Genomic DNA, 18752 nt, shown 5'->3' with positions numbered 1-18752 from the left:
CTCTCCTCCCCTCCTACTGTCTCCTCTCTGTGCACTCTCCTCCCCTCCTACTGTCTCCTCTCTGTACACTCTCCTCCATACCTACTGTCTCCTCTCTGTACACTCTCCTCCCCTCTTACTGTCTCCTCTCTGTACACTCTCCTCCCCTCTTACTGTCTCCTCTCTGTACACTCTCCTCGCCTCCTACTGTCTCCTCTCTGTACACTCTCCTCCCCTCCTACTGTCTCCTCTCTGTACACTCTCCTCCCCTCTTACTGTCTCCTCTCTGTACACTCTCCTCCCCTCCTACTGTCTCCTCTCTGTACACTCTCCTCCTCTCCTACTGTCTCCTCTCTGTGCACTCTCCTCCCCTCCTACTGTCTCCTCTCTGTACACTCTCCTCCCCTCCTACTGTCTCCTCTCTGTGCACTCTCCTCCCCTCCTACTGTCTCCTCTCTGTACACTCTCCTCCCCTCCTACTGTCTCCTCTCTGTGCACTCTCCTCCCCTCCTACTGTCTCCTCTCTGTACACTCTCCTCCCCTCTTACTGTCTCCTCTCTGTACACTCTCCTCCCCTCTTACTGTCTCCTCTCTGTACACTCTCCTCCCCTCCTACTGTCTCCTCTCTGTACACTCTCCTCCTCTCCTACTGTCTCCTCTCTGTACACTCTCCTCCCCTCCTACTGTCTCCTCTCTGTGCACTCTCCTCCCCTCCTACTGTCTCCTCTCTGTACACTCTCCTCCCCTCTTACTGTCTCCTCTCTGTACACTCTCCTCCCCTCTTACTGTCTCCTCTCTGTACACTCTCCTCCCCTCCTACTGTCTCCTCTCTGTACACTCTCCTCCCCTCTTACTGTCTCCTCTCTGTACACTCTCCTCCCCTCCTACTGTCTCCTCTCTGTACACTCTCCTCCTCTCCTACTGTCTCCTCTCTGTGCACTCTCCTCCCTCTTACTGTCTCCTCTCTGTACACTCTCCTCCCCTCCTACTGTCTCCTCTCTGTGCACTCTCCTCCCCTCCTACTGTCTCCTCTCTGTACACTCTCCTCCCCTCCTACTGTCTCCTCTCTGTGCACTCTCCTCCCCTCCTACTGTCTCCTCTCTGTACACTCTCCTCCCCTCTTACTGTCTCCTCTCTGTACACTCTCCTCCCCTCTTACTGTCTCCTCTCTGTACACTCTCCTCCCCTCTTACTGTCTCCTCTCTGTACACTCTCCTCCCCTCCTACTGTCTCCTCTCTGTACACTCTCCTCCCCTCCTACTGTCTCCTCTCTGTACACTCTCCTCCCCTCCTACTGTCTCCTCTCTGTGCACTCTCCTCCCCTCCTACTGTCTCCTCTCTGTACACTCTCCTCCCCTCCTACTGTCTCCTCTCTGTACACTCTCCTCCCCTCTTACTGTCTCCTCTCTGTACACTCTCCTCCCCTCTACTGTCTCCTCTCTGTACACTCTCCTCCCCTCCTACTGTCTCCTCTCTGTACACTCTCCTCCCCTCCTACTGTCTCCTCTCTGTACACTCTCCTCCCCTCCTACTGTCTCCTCTCTGTACACTCTCCTCCCCTCTCCTGTCTCCTCTCTGTACACTCTCCTCCCCTCCTACTGTCTCCTCTCTGTACACTCTCCTCCCCTCTTACTGTCTCCTCTCTGTACACTCTCCTCCCCTCTTACTGTCTCCTCTCTGTACACTCTCCTCCCCTCCTACTGTCTCCTCTCTGTACACTCTCCTCCCCTCTTCTGTCTCCTCTCTGTACACTCTCCTCCCCTCTTACTGTCTCCTCTCTGTACACTCTCCTCCCCTCCTACTGTCTCCTCTCTGTACACTCTCCTCCCCTCCTACTGTCTCCTCTCTGTACACTCTCCTCCCCTCCTACTGTCTCCTCTCTGTACACTCTCCTCCCCTCTTACTGTCTCCTCTCTGTACACTCTCCTCCCCTCCTACTGTCTCCTCTCTGTACACTCTCCTCCCCTCCTACTGTCTCCTCTCTGTACACTCTCCTCCCCTCTTACTGTCTCCTCTCTGTACACTCTCCTCCCCTCCTACTGTCTCCTCTCTGTACACTCTCCTCCTCTCTCCTCTCTGTACACTCTCCTCCCCTCCTACTGTCTCCTCTCTGTACACTCTCCTCCCTTCCTACTGTCTCCTCTCTGTACACTCTCCTCCCCTCTTACTGTCTCCTCTCTGTACACTCTCCTCCTCTCTCCTCTCTGTACACTCTCCTCCCCTCCTACTGTCTCCTCTCTGTACACTCTCCTCCCCTCCTACTGTCTCCTCTCTGTACACTCTCCTCCTCTCTCCTCTCTGTACACTCTCCTCCCCTCCTACTGTCTCCTCTCTGTACACTCTCCTCCCCTCTTACTGTCTCCTCTCTGTACACTCTCCTCCCCTCTTACTGTCTCCTCTCTGTACACTCTCCTCCCCTCTTACTGTCTCCTCTCTGTGCACTCTCCTCCATACCTACTGTCTCCTCTCTGTACACTCTCCTCCATACATACTGTCTCCTCTCTGTACACTCTCCTCCATACATACTGTCTCCTCTCTGTACACTCTCCTCCCCTCCTACTGTCTCCTCTCTGTGCACTCTCCTCCCCTCCTACTGTCTCCTCTCTGTACACTCTCCTCCCCTCTTACTGTCTCCTCTCTGTACACTCTCCTCCCCTCTTACTGTCTCCTCTCTGTACACTCTCCTCCCCTCCTACTGTCTCCTCTCTGTGCACTCTCCTCCCCTCCTACTGTCTCCTCTCTGTACACTCTCCTCCCCTCCTACTGTCTCCTCTCTGTGCACTCTCCTCCCCTCCTACTGTCTCCTCTCTGTACACTCTCCTCCCCTCTTACTGTCTCCTCTCTGTACACTCTCCTCCCCTCTTACTGTCTCCTCTCTGTACACTCTCCTCCCCTCCTACTGTCTCCTCTCTGTACACTCTCCTCCTCTCCTACTGTCTCCTCTCTGTACACTCTCCTCCCCTCCTACTGTCTCCTCTCTGTGCACTCTCCTCCCCTCCTACTGTCTCCTCTCTGTACACTCTCCTCCATACCTACTGTCTCCTCTCTGTACACTCTCCTCCCCTCCTACTGTCTCCTCTCTGTACACTGTCCTCCATACCTACTGTCTCCTCTCTGTACACTCTCCTCCCCTCCTACTGTCTCCTCTCTGTACACTCTCCTCCATACCTACTGTCTCCTCTCTGTACACTCTCCTCCCCTCCTACTGTCTCCTCTCTGTACACTCTCCTCCCCTCTTACTGTCTCCTCTCTGTACACTCTCCTCCTCTCCTACTGTCTCCTCTCTGTACACTCTCCTCCCCTCTTACTGTCTCCTCTCTGTACACTCTCCTCCCCTCTTACTGTCTCCTCTCTGTGCACTCTCCTCCCCTCCTACTGTCTCCTCTCTGTACACTCTCCTCCATACCTACTGTCTCCTCTCTGTACACTCTCCTCCCCTCCTACTGTCTCCTCTCTGTACACTCTCCTCCCCTCCTACTGTCTCCTCTCTGTACACTCTCCTCCCCTCCTACTGTCTCCTCTCTGTACACTCTCCTCCCCTCCTACTGTCTCCTCTCTGTACACTCTCCTCCCCTCCTACTGTCTCCTCTCTGTACACTCTCCTCCTCTCTCCTCTCTGTACACTCTCCTCCCCTCCTACTGTCTCCTCTCTGTACACTCTCCTCCCCTCTTACTGTCTCCTCTCTGTGCACTCTCCTCCCCTCTTACTGTCTCCTCTCTGTACACTCTCCTCCCCTCCTACTGTCTCCTCTCTGTACACTCTCCTCCCCTCTTACTGTCTCCTCTCTGTGCACTCTCCTCCCCTCCTACTGTCTCCTCTCTGTACACTCTCCTCCCCTCCTACTGTCTCCTCTCTGTACACTCTCCTCCCCTCCTACTGTCTCCTCTCTGTACACTCTCCTCCCCTCCTACTGTCTCCTCTCTGTACACTCTCCTCCCCTCCTACTGTCTCCTCTCTGTACACTCTCCTCTCTGTACACTCTCCTCCCCTCCTACTGTCTCCTCTCTGTACACTCTCCTCCCCTCCTACTGTCTCCTCTCTGTGCACTCTCCTCCCCTCCTACTGTCTCCTCTCTGTACACTCTCCTCCATACCTACTGTCTCCTCTCTGTACACTCTCCTCCATACATACTGTCTCCTCTCTGTACACTCTCCTCCCCTCCTACTGTCTCCTCTCTGTACACTCTCCTCCCCTCTTACTGTCTCCTCTCTGTGCACTCTCCTCCCCTCTTACTGTCTCCTCTCTGTACACTCTCCTCCCCTCCTACTGTCTCCTCTCTGTACACTCTCCTCCCCTCTTACTGTCTCCTCTCTGTACACTCTCCTCCCCTCCTACTGTCTCCTCTCTGTGCACTCTCCTCCCCTCCTACTGTCTCCTCTCTGTACACTCTCCTCCCCTCCTACTGTCTCCTCTCTGTACACTCTCCTCCCCTCCTACTGTCTCCTCTCTGTGCACTCTCCTCCCCTCCTACTGTCTCCTCTCTGTGCACTCTCCTCCCCTCCTACTGTCTCCTCTCTGTACACTCTCCTCCCCTCTTACTGTCTCCTCTCTGTACACTCTCCTCCCCTCCTACTGTCTCCTCTCTGTACACTCTCCTCCCCTCCTACTGTCTCCTCTCTGTACACTCTCCTCCCCTCCTACTGTCTCCTCTCTGTACACTCTCCTCCCCTCCTACTGTCTCCTCTCTGTACACTCTCCTCCCCTCCTACTGTCTCCTCTCTGTACACTCTCCTCCCCTCCTACTGTCTCCTCTCTGTGCACTCTCCTCCCCTCCTACTGTCTCCTCTCTGTACACTCTCCTCCCCTCCTACTGTCTCCTCTCTGTACACTCTCCTCCCCTCCTACTGTCTCCTCTCTGTACACTCTCCTCCCCTCCTACTGTCTCCTCTCTGTGCACTCTCCTCCCCTCCTACTGTCTCCTCTCTGTACACTCTCCTCCCCTCTTACTGTCTCCTCTCTGTGCACTCTCCTCCCCTCCTACTGTCTCCTCTCTGTGCACTCTCCTCCCCTCCTACTGTCTCCTCTCTGTATACTGCACACTTTTAGTGGTGCCATCTTTTCCTCCTGGACACTGCCCCGCTCCCGCCCTGCTGTGCAGGTTTCTTATCTGCTGGGCTCTGCTGTGTCACCCTCCTCAGGTGTCTGAGATTTATGACCCAGAAACCTTTGCCCTCAGCGCTCTCTGCAGATTCCTATGAAGCTCCCCCCCCCCCCCACCCTTCCATCACACCGCAGGCTACAGGTGACATCCAGGACCTGGGGATTACCCCGTCCTCTGCAGGGCTCAACTGAGCCAGCCCAATCTTACAGCTTGTCTGCAGAGCTAGCACTCTAATCACAGAGTATGCCAGCAACAGTCCATAGAGAGCGGACCACTAAGCCTGTACACCAGATGGACGCTGACGGGTGGATGCACGGATCAAACACACGGGACCGGTCACGATATAACCTAATACAAAAGTATGATGCCATAATAAAGCCTACTACCCAGATAGAGGAGCGGAACCGAGCCTACTACCCAGATAGAGGAGCGGAACCGAGCCTACTACCCAGATAGAGGAGCGGAACCGAGCCTACTACCCAGATAGAGGAGCGGAACCGAGCCTACTACCCAGATAGAGGAGCGGAACCGAGCCTACTACCCAGATAGAGGAGCGGAACCGAGCCTCCTACCCAGATAGAGGAGCGGAACCGAGCCTACTACCCAGATAGAGGAGCGGAACCGAGCCTACTACCCAGATAGAGGAGCGGAACCGAGCCTACTACCCAGATAGAGGAGCGGAACCGAGCCTACTACCCAGATAGAGGAGCGGAACCGAGCCTACTACCCAGATAGAGGAGCGGAACCGAGCCTACTACCCAGATAGAGGAGCGGAACCGAGCCTCCTACCCAGATAGAGGAGCGGAACCGAGCCTACTACCCAGATAGAGGAGCGGAACCGAGCCTACTACCCAGATAGAGGAGCGGAACCGAGCCTCCTACCCAGAGAGAGGAGCGGAACCGAGCCTCCTACCCAGATAGAGGAGCGGAACCGAGCCTCCTACCCAGATAGAGGAGCGGAACCGAGCCTACTACCCAGATAGAGGAGCGGAACCGAGCCTACTACCCAGATAGAGGAGCGAACCGAGCCTCCTAGCCAGATAGAGGAGCGGAACCGAGCCTCCTACCCAGATAGAGGAGCGGAACCGAGCCTACTACCCAGATAGAGGAGCGGAACCGAGCCTCCTACCCAGAGAGAGGAGCGGAACCGAGCCTCCTACCCAGATAGAGGAGCGGAACCGAGCCTACTACCCAGATAGAGGAGCGGAACCGAGCCTCCTACCCAGATAGAGGAGCGGAACCGAGCCTCCTACCCAGATAGAGGAGCGGAACCGAGCCTACTACCCAGATAGAGGAGCGGAACCGAGCCTACTACCCAGATAGAGGAGAGGAACCGAGCCTACTACCCAGATAGAGGAGCGGAACCGAGCCTACTACCCAGATAGAGGAGCGGAACCGAGCCAACTACCCAGATAGAGGAGCGGAACCGAGCCTACTACCCAGATAGAGGAGCGGAACCGAGCCTACTACCCACATCATCTCTACTAGTCTTCTCTTTTGAGGTGCCGCCATATCACCTCACCCTTCAGATCCATTAATGTATAGGAATGGCACTGTGAAGGTCAGAACCGTAAGCCAGCGCTCCCCAATATTACCTCTGGTGCCGCCACTACAGGTACCAGCACAGTATAGACAGCTATAGGATCAGAAGAGGTGGACGTATCCTCCACTACAGGACACACAGCTAGTCCCCCGCAGTACAGTACAGGACACACACAGGTAGTCCCCCGCAGTACAGTACAGGACACACAGGTGGTCCAGTACAGTACAGGACACACAGGTAGTCCCCCGCAGTACAGTACAGGACAGATAGGTGGTCCGCCACAGTATAGTACAGGACACACAGGTGGTCCGCCACAGTACAGTACAGGACACACAGGTAGTCCCCCGCAGTACAGTACAGGACACACAGGTAGTCCGCCACAGTACAGTACAGGACACACAGGTAGTCCCCCGCAGTACAGTACAGGACAGATAGGTGGTCCGCCACAGTATAGTACAGGACACACAGGTGGTCCGCCACAGTACAGTACAGGACACACAGGTAGTCCCCCGCAGTACAGTACAGGACACACAGGTAGTCCCCCGCAGTACAGTACAGGACAGATAGGTGGTCCGCCACAGTACAGGACAGATAGGTGGTCCGCCACAGTATAGTACAGGACACACAGGTAGTCCCCCACAGTACAGGACAGATAGGTGGTCCGCCACAGTATAGTACAGGACACACAGGTAGTCCGCCACAGTACAGTACAGGACACACAGGTAGTCCCCCGCAGTACAGTACAGGACACACAGGTAGTCCCCCGCAGTACAGTACAGGACACACAGGTAGTCCCCCGCAGTACAGTACAGGACAGATAGGTGGTCCGCCACAGTACAGGACAGATAGGTGGTCCGCCACAGTATAGTACAGGACACACAGGTAGTCCCCCACAGTACAGGACAGATAGGTGGTCCGCCACAGTATAGTACAGGACACACAGGTAGTCCCCCGCAGTACAGTACAGGACACACAGGTAGTCCCCCGCAGTACAGTACAGGACACACAGGTAGTCCCCCGCAGTACAGTACAGGACACACAGGTAGTCCCCCGCAGTACAGTACAGGACACACAGGTAGTCCCCCGCAGTACAGGACACACAGGTGGTCTGCCACAGTACAGTACAGGACACACAGGTAGTCCCCCACAGTACAGTACAGGACACACAGGTGGTCCGCCACAGTATAGTACAGGACACACAGGTAGTCCCCCACAGTACAGTACAGGACAGACAGGTGGTCCGCCACAGTACAGTACAGGACACACAGGTGGTCCGCCACAGTACAGTACAGGACACACAGGTGGTCCGCCACAGTATAGTACAGGACACACAGGTAGTCCCCCGCAGTACAGTACAGGACAGATAGGTGGTCCGCCACAGTACAGGACAGGACAGACAGGTAGTCCCCCGCAGTACAGTACAGGACAGATAGGTGGTCCGCCACAGTATAGTACAGGACACACAGGTAGTCCCCCGCAGTACAGTACAGGACAGATAGGTGGTCCGCCACAGTATAGTACAGGACACACAGGTAGTCCGCCACAGTACAGTACAGGACACACAGGTAGTCCCCCGCAGTACAGTACAGGACACACAGGTAGTCCCCCACAGTACAGGACAGATAGGTGGTCCGCCACAGTATAGTACAGGACACACAGGTAGTCCGCCACAGTACAGTACAGGACACACAGGTAGTCCCCCGCAGTACAGTACAGGACACACAGGTAGTCCCCCGCAGTACAGTACAGGACACACAGGTAGTCCCCCGCAGTACAGTACAGGACAGATAGGTGGTCCGCCACAGTACAGGACAGATAGGTGGTCCGCCACAGTATAGTACAGGACACACAGGTAGTCCCCCACAGTACAGGACAGATAGGTGGTCCGCCACAGTATAGTACAGGACACACAGGTAGTCCGCCACAGTACAGTACAGGACACACAGGTAGTCCCCCGCAGTACAGTACAGGACACACAGGTGGTCCGCCACAGTACAGTACAGGACACACAGGTGGTCCGCCACAGTACAGTACAGGACACACAGGTAGTCCCCCACAGTACAGGACAGATAGGTGGTCCGCCACAGTACAGTACAGGACACACAGGTGGTCCGCCACAGTACAGTACAGGACACACAGGTGGTCCGCCACAGTACAGTACAGGACACACAGGTAGTCCCCCGCAGTACAGTACAGGACACACAGGTAGTCCCCCGCAGTACAGTACAGGACACACAGGTAGTCCCCCGCAGTACAGTACAGGACACACAGGTAGTCCCCCGCAGTACAGTACAGGACAGATAGGTGGTCCGCCACAGTATAGTACAGGACAGACAGGTGGTCCGCCACAGTATAGTACAGGACTGTACTGTACTGGGGCGGAAGACTAGCTACAAAAATAGGGGAGCTGGAGGCTGTGGTACTAGAAGAGCACCTAGATGTAGTTGGTGGGGCTGAGACATGGTTGACTCCTCACATGACTGGGCTGTTAATATTTAGGGTTTTACACTATTTAGGAAAGACCGGGTCAATAGAAAAGGTGGTGGCGTCTGTGCCTGTATGTGAGGAGGGAAGACAAGTGTGAAAGAGGCAACTGTGGGTGCGGAGGGTGAGGATGTGGAAACCGTATGGGGGGAAGTTCAAAGGGATATAAACACTGAAAAAATAATACTTGGTGTAATCTATAGACCCCCTAACATCACAGAGGAGATGGAAGCTCAACTGTATAACCAAATAGAGCGGATGCACAGGCGGGGACAGTGGTCATAGTGGGAGATTTTAACTTCCCAGACATTGACTGGGGTCATGGTTCTGCCTCAACCTGAAAGGGGAGAAGATTCCTCAACTTGCTGCAGGACCACTTCATGGGCCAGTCTGTAGAAGCCCCCACTAGAGGCGATGCTCTGCTGGATCTGGGGATTTCTAATGATGCAGGGCTTGTTGGTAATGTTACTGTTCAAGAAACACTGGGTAACAGTGACCACAATATAATTATATTCCCCCTAAACCATAAGAAGCAAACTCTGCCAGGCAGAGCAAAGACACTGAATTTCAAAAAGGTCAATTTCCCTGGGTTGAGGGCAGCATTTCAGGGCATAGACTGGGAGCAGCTACTGTCACATAATAATACAGAGGATACATGGGAGAGCTTCAAATCCACATTGAGGAATTGCACAAAAAATGTATCCCTTTAGGTAACCAGTATAAATGGCTAAAATTAAACCCCCCAAGGCTTATAGCTACTGTAAAAAGGGCAATAAAAGACAAAAGGGCTTTTCAAAATACAAATCTGAGGGGTCAGCTGTAGCCTTTGAAGATTACAAAGGGCTTAATAAAACCTGTAAAAAGGAGATAAAATTAGCAAAAATACAAAGCGAACAACAGGTGTCAAAAGAAAGCAAAACAAATCCCCAATTTTTTTTTAAATATATAAATGCTAAAAAACCAAGGTCTGAGCAGGTAGGTCCCCTAAATAATGGTAAAAGGGGGGTAGTCACTGAAGATAAAGAAAAGTCAGAGTTACTAAATGTTTTTTTTAGCTCTGTATATACAAAATAAGAGAAAGGAGCTGATATCTGTGGTGCTGGGGCTGTTAGTACATCCAGTGATATACTCAATTGACTAACTGTAGATATGGTCCAAGATAAGTTAAATAAGGCCTCTTATGTCCGTGAGGGGGCCATATGTCCCGGAGCGGCATTGATCGTGCGCACGGGAGTACACAGCTTTATAGATTACAATGATGCCGTGTACTCCCGTGCGCAAGATCAATGCCGCCCTGGGACATATGGCCCGCTCACGGACCGTATGTCTCGGGGGGCATACAGTCATGTGCAAGAGGCCTAAGGTAAATGTGAACAAATCTCCGGGTCCAGATGGATTACACCCGAGAGTGTAATCATTGCTGTGTCCCTGTTTATAAATTTTAACCCCTTCATGACCCTGCCATTTTTCACCTTAAGGACCAGGCCATTTTTTGCAAATCTGACATGTGTCACTTTATGTGGTGATAACTTTAAAACGCTTTTACTTATCCAGGCCATTCTGAGATTTTTTTCTCGTCACATATTGTACTTTAGAGCAAAGGAATTCCAGCGGACCACGGCTTCTTCAATTCATATGCTTAGCATTTATTCCATAAATCTTTACATCAATTGGACGCGTTTCAGCCTGTCCAGCCTTCGTCGGCAACTGTCGGTTTGCCGACGAAGGCTGGACGGGCCGAAACGCGTCCAATTAATGTAAAAAATTTATGGAATAAATGCTAAGCATATGAATTGAAGAAGCCGTGGTCCGCTGGGATTCCTTTGCTATTGATTTGGAGTTCACTCTTTTCCCGTGCGGATGATAAGTCGAGTGCCGATCCTTCCTACTTATATTGTACTTTATGACAGTGGTAAATTTGAGTCTAAATATTTCCTTTTTCATTTATAAAAAAAAAATACCAAAAATTTGGAAAAATTAAAATTTCAATTTCTCTGCTTTTAAAACAGATAGTGATACCTCCTAAAATAGTTATTACGATACATTTCCCATATGTCTGCTTCATGTTTGGATCATTTTGTAAATGACATTATTTTTTTTGGTGGGGGGGGGGCTTTAGAAGGCTTAGAAGTTTAAAAGCAAATTTTTCATAACATTTCCAAAACCCACTTTTAAGGACCAGTTCAGGTCTGAAGTCACTTTGCGAGGCTTACATAATAGAAACCACCCATAAAGGGCCACATTTTAGAAACTACACCCCTCAAGGTATTTAAAACTGATTTTACAAACTTTGTTAACCATTTAGGTGTTCCACAAGAATTAAAGGAAATGTAGATGTAATTACAGAATTTCACTTTTTTGGCAGATTTTCCATATCAATCCATTTTTTTTCTGCTAACAAAGCAAAGGTTAACAGCCAAACAAAACTCAATATTTATGGCCCTGATTCTGTAGTTTACAGAAACACCCCATATGTGGTCGTAAACTGCTGTACCGGCACACAGCAGGGCGCAGGAGGGAAGGAACGCCATATGGTTTTGGAGGGCAGATTTTACTGGCATAATTTTAAGCTGCCATGTCACATGTGAAGACCCCCTGATGCACCCCTAGAGTAGAAACTCCTAAAAAATTACCCCATTTTAAAAACTATGGGATAAGGTTTAGGTCATGTGATATTTTTATACAGCAGGTTCTTACGGACGTGGCAATACCTAATATGTCTACTTCTCCATTTTTTTTATTTTTTTTTAACACAATAAAAGCATTTTTGAAACAAAAAAGAAATCATGTTTTAGTGTCTCCATAGTCTGAGAGCCATAGTTTTTTTTTTTTTTTGGTTGATTGTCTTAGGTAGGGGCTCATTTTTTTGTGGGATGAGGTGACGGTTAGATTGGTACTATTTTGGGGAGCATACGCCTTTTTCATTGCCTGGTGTTTTTTCACTTTTGGTGATGTAAAGTGACATAAAAAGTTTGTTTTAGCACAGTTTTTATTTTTTATTTTTTGACTGTGTTCACCTGAGGGGGTAGGTCATGTGATATTTTTATAGAGCCAGTCGATACGGACGCGGCGATAACTAATATATCTACTTTTCATTTTTTCACTATTTTTTACTTTATTTTGGGAAAAGGATGCTTTTTTTTTTTACTTGAAACTTTTTAAAAAAATTAAATTTTACAAAAAAAATTTTACTTTCTTTTTCACTTTCTTTTTTCTCCCACTCTGGGACTTCAACTTTTGGGGGTCTGATCCCCCTTACAATGCATCACAATACTTCTATATTGTGATGCTTCGGCTGTAAGTGTATTACCAGTGTAATACAGGGGGCTGGATCTCACAGGCTCAAACGGAAGGCAGCCACGATGCCTAAGGAAGGCAGGGACCCTGGCATGATCCCGCACGTGCCATGGTCAGCGCTGACCGCAGAAGTGCGAGGAATAATGCTCCGGCATCTGTGTTTTCCCTGCACCCGTGCGCCGTACAAGTCACGTCCACCAGCGCTGTACATGTATGGCGTGGGTCCTTAAGGGGTTAAAGATTCTCCACGTACTGGTACACTGCCAAGTGATTGGCGCAAGGCAAATGTGGTGCCCATATTCAAAAAAGGATCAAGGTCCTCCACAGGTAATTATAGACCAGTTAGTTTAAGTTCTGTTGTGGGAAAAATGTTTGAAGGACTCTTAAGGGACTATATACAGGAGTATGTGACTATAAATAATATTATAAGTGATAACCAACATGGGTTTACCAAGGACAGAAGTTGTCAGACTAACCTGATTTGTTTTTATGAGAGGTGAGTAACAGCCTGGACAGAGGGGTGGCTGTGGATGTAGCGATGTGAGTAGCAGCCTGGACAGAGGAGCGGCTGTGAATGTAGCGAGGTGAGTTGTAGCCTGGACAGAGGGGCGGCTGTGGATGTAGTGAGGTGAGTAGAAGCCTGGACAGAGGGGCGGCTGTGGATGTAGTGAGGTGAGTAATAGCATGGACAGAGGGGTGGCTGTGGATGGAGTGAGGTGAGTAGTAGTCTGGACAGAGGGGGCGACTGTGGATATAGTGAGGTGAGTAGAAGCCTGTACAGAGGGGCGGCTGTGGATATAGTGAGGTAAGTAGTAGCCTGGACAGAGGGGTGGCTGTGGATGTAGTGAGGTGAGTAGAAGCCTGGATAGAGGGCGGCTGTGGATGTAGTGAGGTGAGTAGTAGCCTGGACAGAGGGGCAGCTGTGGATGTAGTGAGGTAAGTAGAAGCCTGGACAGAGGGGCGGCTGTGGATGTAGTGAGGTAAGTAGAAGCCTGGACAGAGGGGCAGCTGTGGATATAGTGAGGTAAGTAGAAGCCTGGACAGAGGGGCAGCTGTGGATGTAGTGAGGTGAGTAGAAGCCTGGACAGAGGGGCAGCTATGGATGTAGTGAGGGAAGTAGTAGCCTGGACAGAGGGGCGGCTGTGGATATAGTGAGGTGAGTAGTAGCCTGGACAGAGGGGCGGCTGTGGATGTAGTCAGGTGAGTAGTAGCCTGGACAGAGGGGCGGCTGTGGATATAGTGAGGTAAGTAGAAGCCTGGACAGAGGGGCGGCTGTGGATGTAGTGAGGTAAGTAGTAGCCTGGACAGAGGGGTGGCTGTGGATGTAGTGAGGGGAGTAGAAGCCTGGAGAGAGGGGTGGCTGTGGATGTAGTCAGGTGAGTAGTAGCCTGGACAGAGGGGCGGCTGTGGATGTAGTGAGGTAAGTAGAGGTCTGGACAGAGGGGTGGCTGTGGATGTAGTGAGGTGAGTAGAAGCCTGGACAGAGGGGCGGCTGTGGATGTAGTGAGGTGAGTAGTAGCCTGGACAGAGGGGCGGCTGTGGATGTAGTGAGGGGAGTAGTAGTCTGGACAGAGGGGAGGCTGTGGATGTAGTGAGGTAAGTAGAAGCCTGGACAGAGGGCGGCTGTGGATGTAGTGAGGTGAGTAGTAGCCTGGACAGAGGGACGGCTGTGGATATAGTGAGGTAAGTAGTAGCCTGGACAGAGGGGAGGCTGTGGATGTAGTGAGGTGAGTAGAAGCCTGGACAGAGGGGCGGCTGTGGATGTAGTGAGGGGAGTAGAAGCCTGGACAGAGGGCGGCTGTGGATGTAGTGAGGTGAGTAGAAGCCTGGACAGAGGGCGGCTGTGGATGTAGTGAGGTGAGTAGTAGCCTGGACAGAGGGACGGCTGTGGATATAGTGAGGGGAGTAGTAGCCTGGACAGAGGGGCGGCTGTGGATGTAGTGAGGTGAAGGTAAAGTAAGGTCTATTGGCTTGGAAAGTATCGTTTGTAATTGGATTGAAGACTGGCTGAAGGACCGTGTCCAGAGAGTTGTGGTCAATGATTCCTATTCAGATCAGTCCCGGGTGATAAGTGGTGACCCCAGGGTTCAGTGCTGGGTCCTCTATTATTTATTCATTTATTATGATATCGAGGACGGGATTAATAGCACCATTTCTATTTCTGCAGATGACACTAAGCTGTGTAGTACTGTACGGTCTATGGAAGATGTCCACAAACTACAAGCTGACGTGGACGCTCTCAGTGATTGGGCATCAACTTGGCAAATGAGGTTCAATGTGGACAAATGTAAAGTTCTGCATCTTGGTAGTAATAATCTCTGTGCTTCATATGTCCTAGGTGATGTAGCACTGGGGGAGTCACTTATGGAGAAGGATTTGGGTGTCCTTGTAGATGGTAGATTAAATAACAGCACAATGTCAATCAGCTGCTTCTAAGGCCACCAGGATACTGTCATGCATTAAACGAGGCATGGACTCACGGGGCAGGGATGTTATATTACCACAAAGCGTTGGTGCGGCCTCATCTGGAATATGCAGTCCAGTTCTGGGCACCAGTCCATAGAAAGGACGCCCTGGAGCTGGAGAGAGTACAGAGGAGAGCGACTAAACTGATGAGGGGCCTGGGGGGTCTGAGGTATGGGGGAAGATTAAAATAATTGAATACATTTAGTCTGGAGAAGGTGGGCTGCCCCCAGTACAGTACAGGACATGACACACAGGTGGGCTGCCCCCAGTACAGTACAGGACACACAGGTGGGCTTCGTACAGTACAGGACACGACACACAGGTGGGCTTCCCCCAGTACAGTACACGACACACAGGTGGGCTGCCCCCAGTACAGTACAGGACACGACACACAGGTGGGCTGCCCCCAGTACAGTACAGGACACGACACACAGGTGGGCTGCCCCCAGTACAGTACACGACACACAGGTGGGCTGCCCCCAGTACAGTACACGACACACAGGTGGGCTGCCCCCAGTACAGTACACGACACACAGGTGGGCTGCCCCCAGTACAGTACACGACACACAGGTGGGCTGCCCCCAGTACAGTACAGGACACACAGGTGGGCTGCCCCCAGTACATGACACACAGGTGGGCTGCCCCCAGTACAGTACAGGACACACAGGTGGGCTGCCCCCTAGTACAGGACACACAGGTGGGCTGCCCCCAGTACAGGACACACAGGTGGGCTGCCCCCAGTACAGGACACACACACACAGGTGGGCTGCCCCCAGTACAGGACACACAGGTGGGCTGCCCCCAGTACACTACAGGACACGACACACAGGTGGGCTGCCCCCAGTACAGTACAGGACACACAGGTGGGCTTCCCCCAGTACAGTACAGGACACGACACACAGGTGGGCTGCCCCCAGTACAGTACAGGACACGACACACAGGTGGGCTGCCCCCAGTACAGTACAGGACACGACACACAGGTGGGCTGCCCCCAGTACAGTACACGACACACAGGTGGGCTGCCCCCAGTACAGTACAGGACACACAGGTGGGCTGCCCCCAGTACATGACACACAGGTGGGCTGCCCCCAGTACAGTACAGGACACACAGGTGGGCTGCCCCCAGTACAGTACACGACACACAGGTGGGCTGCCCCCAGTACAGTACAGGACACACAGGTGGGCTGCCCCCAGTACATGACACACAGGTGGGCTGCCCCCAGTACAGTACACGACACACAGGTGGGCTGCCCCCAGTACAGTACACGACACACAGGTGGGCTGCCCCCAGTACAGTACACGACACACAGGTGGGCTGCCCCCAGTACAGTACAGGACACACAGGTGGGCTGCCCCCAGTACATGACACACAGGTGGGCTGCCCCCAGTACAGTACAGGACACACAGGTGGGCTGCCCCCAGTACAGGACACACAGGTGGGCTGCCCCCTAGTACAGGACACACAGGTGGGCTGCCCCCTAGTACAGGACACACACACACAGGTGGGCTGCCCCCAGTACAGGACACACAGGTGGGCTGCCCCAAGTACAGTACAGGACACGACACACAGGTGGGCTGCCCCCAGTACAGTACAGGACACACAGGTGGGCTTCCCCCAGTACAGTACAGGACACGACACACAGGTGGGCTGCCCCCAGTACAGTACAGGACACGACACACAGGTGGGCTGCCCCCAGTACAGTACAGGACACGACACACAGGTGGGCTGCCCCCAGTACAGTACACGACACACAGGTGGGCTGCCCCCAGTACAGTACAGGACACACAGGTGGGCTGCCCCCAGTACATGACACACAGGTGGGCTGCCCCCAGTACAGTACAGGACACACAGTTGGGCTGCCCCCAGTACAGGACACACAGGTGGGCTGCCCCCTAGTACAGGACACACAGTTGGGCTGCCCCCAGTACAGGACACACAGGTGGGCTGCCCCCTAGTACAGGACACACAGTTGGGCTGCCCCCTAGTACAGGACACACAGTTGGGCTGCCCCCAGTACAGGACACACAGGTGGGCTGCCCCCAGTACAGGACACACAGGTGGGCTGCCCCCAGTACAGGACACACAGTTGGGCTGCCCCCAGTACAGTACAGGACACACAGGTGGGCAGAGGGGTAGATGTGGGCATGTTCCTCACCAGTCAGTGGAGCTCCTGGCACTGAGGATGTCCTCCTTGGCAGTGATGAGGGACAGGCTGTAGGTGTCCAGGTTCAGGGCAGTCATGTCATCAGGGTCAGGGTGACTGTGAGAGCGGCTTCCTTCTACCAGGTCTGCAGGCGATGCTGCCTCCTCCTGTCCTTCCTCCTCCCTCACCCTGCCTTCCCTTCCTCCTCCTCATCCTCCTCCTCCTCTCTGGCCTCCACAACTTCACTCACAGAACTTTCTTTTCTCAAGGTGCCCCCAGACCTCCCGAGACATCTCCAGTCCCTGACTGTCTCTTCCATCCTCCAAGCTCTCACTCCTGAGACATATACAGTCCCTGAATGTTGCTTCCATCCCCAGAGCTCTCATGCCTGACAGGTCCACAGTCCCTGACTGTCACTTTCATCCCCAGACCTCCTGAGACATCTCCAGTCAGTCAGTCAGTCTCTTTGTCTGTCTCTTCAGTCCTCTGTCACTTTAATTTCTTCTCCCGTTCTTTGTCTCTTTCATCTTCTCTGACTGTCTCTTCAATTCTCTTTAATTGTCCCTTCCCTTTCATCTCTCCTAGGTCTCTTATGTCTTCTCTCTAACTATTCTATCCTCTCTGACTGTCTCTTCCGCCTCTCTCTGGTCTCATCAATCCCTTCTCTGTCTCAAAAATATTCTGATTGCTTCTTCCATCCTTCATTTGTCTCTTACATCGTTTCTTTGTCTCGTTCATCCTCTGTGTCTCTTCATTTCTCTCTGTCTCTTCCATCACCTGTCTCTTCTAACTCTTCTGAACTACTCTGAGACACCATGTAGCAGTCCCCCAAAGTCTCAGTCCCTGTAGCCCCCTGGATTGGCTCCTCAGTACACATGGAGTGGGGGTATGAGGGCAGTAGACATGTAGGACATGTAGGGTGGGGGGGGGGGGGTGAGGGCAGTAGACATGTAGGACATGTAGGGTGGGGGGGGGAGGGCAGTAGACATGTAGGACATGTAGGGTGGGGGGGGGTGAGGGCAGTAGACATGTAGGACATGTAGGGTGGGGGGGGGTGAGGGCAGTAGACATGTAGGACATGTAGGGTGGGGGGGTGAGTGCAGTAGACATGTAGGACATGTAGGGTGGGGGGGGGGGGGGTGAGGGCAGTACACATGTAGGGGGGATGAGGGCAGTACACATGTAGGGGGGATGAGGGCAGTACACATGTAGGGGGGATGAGGGCAGTACACATGTAGGGGGATGAGGGCAGTACACATGTAGGGGGGATGAGGGCAGTACACATGTAGGGGGGATGAGGGCAGTACACATGTAGGTGGGGGGTGAGGGCAGTACACATGTAGGTGGGGGGTGAGGGCAGTACACATGTAGGGGGGGGTGAGGGCAGTACACATGTAGGGGGGGTCAGGGCAGTAGACATGTGGTGGGGGGGATGAGGGCAGTAGACATGTAGGACATGTAGGGTGGGGGGGGGGTGAGGGCAGTAGACATGTAGGACATGTAGGGTGGGGGGGGGGGTGAGGGCAGTAGACATGTAGGACATGTAGGGTGGGGGGGGTGAGGGCAGTAGACATGTAGGACATGTAGGGTGGGGGTATGAGGGCAGTAGACATGTAGGACATGTAGGGTGGGGGGGTGAGGGCAGTAGACATGTAGGACATGTAGGGTGGGGGGGGTGAGGGCAGTAGACATGTAGGACATGTAGGGTGGGGGGGGGTGAGGGTAGTAGACATGTAG

The 18752-nt window shown here is 52.7% G+C and overlaps 1 protein-coding gene across 1 annotated transcript in view; it reads right to left on the bottom strand.

Annotated features, from left to right (window-relative positions):
- LOC120990572 (flocculation protein FLO11-like) overlaps nt 1-17242 on the bottom strand; it is a 51983-nt gene extending 34741 nt beyond the window's left edge. Inside the window, exon 1 of the mRNA XM_040419467.1 lies at nt 17028-17242. Coding sequence (XP_040275401.1) covers nt 17028-17113 — 86 coding nt within the window. The 5' untranslated portion in view covers nt 17114-17242. The remainder of the gene's footprint in view (nt 1-17027) is intronic.
- Between the last annotated feature and the right edge of the window lie 1510 nt (nt 17243-18752).

The sequence above is a fragment of the Bufo bufo genome, chromosome 2 (assembly GCF_905171765.1).
Source record: "Bufo bufo chromosome 2, aBufBuf1.1, whole genome shotgun sequence".
In the NCBI taxonomy this organism is placed as follows: Eukaryota; Metazoa; Chordata; class Amphibia; order Anura; family Bufonidae; genus Bufo; species Bufo bufo.
This window is presented reverse-complemented; position numbering and strand designations above follow the sequence as displayed.